A 4,851-nucleotide genomic window follows, 5' to 3' on the forward strand; every position below is an offset into this window, starting at 1 on the left:
TTTGGGGTATATACCCAGAAGTGGGATTGCTGGATCATATGGTAATTCTATTTTTAATTTTTTGAGGAACCTCCATCCTGTTTTCCACAGTGACTGCAGCATTTTACATTCCTACCAGCAGTGCACAAGGGTTCCAATTTCTCTTCATCCTTGTCAATACTTGTTATTTTGTTTTGTTTCTTCCAACTTTGTGGGTTTGGATTTGAATACAGTTATTGTAGCAGTCAGAGATGCACCATTCAGATCTCCCTATGGGAGAATCCGATGCAAGAAGCATAATTGGTTGACAGCCTCCAGCCACTACACTTTCATATCTCTTGAGGTATTTGTGCTGAAACCATGCCCACCTGGGCTGCTCCAAGCCACTAGCTAAGCAATGCAGGGGTAAAAAGACAGGTCATTTCTACCCAACTCTAGATGCTTTCTCAAAGAAATTCTTGCCTGGGGACTCTTGACTGGCCTAATCAAAGTTTCCTCAGAGTTGCACTGCAGTCTAGGCTGTTTCTAATCAATCTTCCTTACTTTCCTTACAGGTACCAGACCTAAATTGTAGTCTGAAGGCTCCCTCTCTATCTATGCTTGCTCTCTCACCCCTTTATCCCTCATGTATATTTCCCCCAATAAATTCTTGCATGTCTAATTTTGTTTTGGCATCTGCTTCTTTGACACACAGGATTTTGGGAAGTAAAATTAGATGTTTTGTCCACTGCCTTAATAAAGAAGTCATTATTAAGTTTTTGTGTTCTTTAACAATTATGAATTTCAAGTTTCATTAGACTATGGGAGAATGAATTACTTCTAACACATTTATTAACTGAGAGAAGCATGTTTATTGTCTTGACTTACTGAAACAAAATGTTGCATCAAATTACTCAAGAAAATCCAGGTAGCAGAAACATATAACATTGTCCATTCCTTCGAGAGGTCTCAAATAAGTTTTAAAAGACCACAGAATGATACACACATACTATGTCATTTAAATCACTTCTACCTTCTATACTTAAGAATTCAAGTATAGAAATAAACTCTGTTGTGCTGAGGTAACACTGTAACCTTCCCCGAACATAACTACATAGGTGTTTAAGGTTAAGTGTGAATATTACTGTGAGGTCTCAAACCATTTGATGAATCATCCCATTTCATATTGAGACGACAAGTGGCATATTATAGATGAATCTGAAGGAAATTTCTTCAGTGTGTGTGTGTGAACAGGTACATTCCAGGAAAAGGCTGACTGAACCACATTGATAGCTGAATGTTAGAAGTCAGCTGTTGTGGGTAATACAGAAACATACACAGTCTTCATGTTCAAAGTCTTCATAGGGATTTCTTCCGTAATTTCTAGAATGGAAAGAGGTTTAAAAAATAAATTTTCTACTTATTCTGGATAAATATTTTTAAAATGTTAACTGCCTGGGTAGCAATGAATTTGGTCTCGCCTTAAGAGAGGCCTGACCTTTGTCCCAGTTTCTGAGGAACCACTAAATCCATGAAATTTCCTGAGTGACTGTAGTGTCTTTTGTTATTTATGGTGGGCTCTTGATCACACCTAATAGTTTATGCTAAGAGATGACTCCGTGTAGAGGACCACACCAGAAAGACCAATCATATAATTCAGGGTAGAAGTAAGATCAACCACGGGGGCAATGACTCAATATTGCCTTTGTAATGAAACCTCAGTACAAACTCTGAATACCAAATCTTGGGTGAGCTTCTTTGGTTAGTATGCATCAGAACGAGGAAAAAGTAACACTGTCCATTAACTCCTTGGGGAGAGGACAACTGAAGCTCTTTGTTTGGACCTGCATATCTATTCCTTTGCCTGGTTTTAGGTTTTAGCTTTTTGCTATAATAAATATAGTCGTGAATGCAATAGCTTCCAGTGAGTTCTATGAATCCTGCTAGCAAATTATCAAACTTGAGAGTGGTTTTGGGAAACCCTCTAAATTTGCAGTTGGTGTCACAAGTGATAGTGGCCTTGTGTGGACCCTGCCCTCTGAGTTGTAACTTCTTATAGCTGATCAAACTTATGGAAGACTGTGCCCTCAACCTAACTAACTCTGAGTATTGCCCAAGATGTCCCCATACCTTTCCCTTCTGTACTACCAAACAGATATTTTGTATGTCTACAGAGAAGGCCTAGAACAAAGCCAAGCCAACAGCCCAGATTTGTGAGTTGTAATTATTAACTCCTATAACAGGAAGGACAGCCATTTCTATGTCTGGGGAAGTAAGAGTAGAACATCTTGTGATGCCAGAAAAAAAGAACTTTTCAAAGACTAAAGGGCTCATGTCAAAGAGTACAGGAGCCAATATGGCCATAGATAATAATGCAAATGCAATTGATTAACACTGAATAAAAAATCAAAAGGAAAAGAGAAAGTAAAAAACATTTTTAAAAGTTCTTTTGCTTACTGTGGGGCATATTGCTTCTAGTCAGATCTGAATTCAAAGGAAAGAATCAGCTTTCTCTAAAAATGGCTCTTGTCCTATCAAGAATCCTGAATGTAAAAATACTCTCAAGGCTGCCTTCTTAATAGATATCTATAAGATCTGGAGATGATATTTAGAATCTAGAGGAACAAGCAAGACGGTATCAGTGAGTTTTTCAAACTATAAGCATTATGTGATCATCTAATTTACCAAATTATTAATATTTATGAAAGATAATTTTCCGAGGAAAAATACAGTGAAAATGAGGCTAGAGATACCAGCTTGTGTGTCAAGTTCCCTCCTAGCCTGGAGGTGTGCTTGAAGACAGCAGCCCAAGTTCTCAGTATGGGACCCTAGCACCTAGTTCCAGGAGGAATAGAGCAAAAATACTGTTTGTTCTAACCTGTCTGTGAACTATCTGAAGGGCTTATCTAAGGTCTCTGTTTTGCCTAACTTGGAACTCATTCAGGGCAGAAAAGTGGTAGGCATTACTTAAAAACATTGTAAGGTAGACAAAAAGCCCACAGCTATTGGGCAAAGGATTGTGACTGAAACATACACAGACTGCTTAAGGCCTGGGAGGAAAAGGAGGAGAATTTTCTTTGGGCAATAAGGACATTAAAAATCACCCATGTATTCTGGGTAGTTTAGAAAGCCACATGTATGCCCAAGCCAGGATGCATATACAGAAAAGACCTGAGAAGACCTAAAACTTTCAATTCTGAAAAGGTAAAAGGCTTTTCTGGCCAAATTTGGTTGCTCTTCAGGCTCAGTGCAAATAGGAAGTGAAGGCTGAGGCAGAGCTATAATATAAATAGTGTGGCTATGCTGAAGGATTGCCCGAGCAAAAAGCAAATCCACAAAGATATCAACAAGTTGAGTATATCAATAAAGAGAAATTATAAACAGGGACCGAAAAGCAATTCTGGAACTGAAAAGTACAATAGCTGAAATAAATTCACTAGAGAGGCTAACAGTATATTCAGCAGGCAAAACAACCAGTGAACTTGAAGATAGGACATCTGAAATCATCCAGTCAAGTGGACCAACATACAACACATTATGGGAGTTTCAGAAGAAGAAAGAAAAGGGCGGAAAGAATATTTGAAGAAATAATAACCAAATCTTGAAAGCAGCAACACAGAAGCAATGTAACAAGGACACGCAACAAGATTAACAACCATTTCTAATCAGAAACCATGGAGGCCAGATGGCACCGGGGTAACGTATTTAAAGTGCTGAAAGAAAAAACTATCAAGACACAATTCTCTTTTTGGCAAACAATTCCTCAAAAATTAAGGAGTAATTAAAACATTCTCAAATAAAGAAAAGCTGAAGGAATTCATTACTACTAAACTTGCCCTCTGAAAAATGATAAAGGGAGTCCTTCATGCTATAACTCTTGCTTTTTGTTTTCTACACGATTTAAAAGATAAATACATAACACACAATTAAAAATTTATATTTATGTATAAAAATGTAATTTCTGACAAGAATATAAACAAGGGTAGAGCTGAATAGGAGCAGAGTTTTTGTATGCTATTAAAGTTAGACTGGTATCAATTCAAACTAATTGTTATAAATTAGAATGTCAACTGTAATGCCTATGGTGAACAATAAAAAAAAAATCTTAAAAAAATACACAAAAGGAGGAGAATCAAAACAGTACAATACAAAAAATCGACTGAACACAAAAGGTGTCAGTGAACGAAAGAGCAAAAGAAGGTATAAGACTTACAGAAAAGAATCCCTGCAAAATGGCAGAAGTCCTTCCTTATCAGTAATTACATTTTATTATTATTTTTTTAACCAGAGCCTAATTGACACTGGGGAAGGGAAATACCCAACTCTAGCCTATTATAGCCTTCCTTTCTCACCTAAGGAGAAATTAAAAAAGCTGAGAAACACCTGTGAAGGTCACAGCCCAGCGTCATAGGCTCACTAAAGACTGAGACCTAATCATAAAACTATGGTACACTTCCTGCTTCCCTTCCCTCCATACCCTACCAGGACATCTATGGGCTCCTGTATGATAATAGGGGATTGCAGCTGAAAGAATGGCAAAGCTCTGAAACTATTTAAAAAGGAATCTCTAGGGAAACCAAAAGATAAGAGAGGAGACAAAAGACAAAGATACCAGAAGACATTTTAGCCTCTGTCACCTATAGCTACAGTAACAACAAACACAGCCTAACTGCTAGTCAGATAAACATAAGACCTCACATTAAGGCCTATTTACCCCAGTTATATTTTCCCAATACATCATGTCTAGCTATCGACGATAACAACAATAACAAACACGGGGCATTCTAAAAGGCAAAAGAACACATAAAGAGACAAAGCAAACATCAGAACCAGATTCAGACTTGGCAGAGATTTTGTAATTAATCAGACTGGGAATTTAAAGATTTTAGGACT

The 4,851-nt window shown here is 37.4% G+C and overlaps 1 protein-coding gene across 1 annotated transcript in view; it reads right to left on the reverse strand.

The window, feature by feature from the left end:
- Nucleotides 1-810: 810 nt before the first annotated feature.
- Nucleotides 811-4,851, reverse strand: part of IARS (isoleucyl-tRNA synthetase) — an 87,804-nt gene continuing 83,763 nt past the window's right edge. Inside the window, exon 33 of the mRNA XM_025040467.1 lies at nt 811-1,341. Coding sequence (XP_024896235.1) covers nt 1,259-1,341 — 83 coding nt within the window. The 3' untranslated portion in view covers nt 811-1,258. The remainder of the gene's footprint in view (nt 1,342-4,851) is intronic.

This window comes from Pteropus alecto, unplaced genomic scaffold, assembly GCF_000325575.1.
Source record: "Pteropus alecto unplaced genomic scaffold, ASM32557v1 scaffold129, whole genome shotgun sequence".
Lineage (NCBI taxonomy): Eukaryota > Metazoa > Chordata > Mammalia > Chiroptera > Pteropodidae > Pteropus > Pteropus alecto.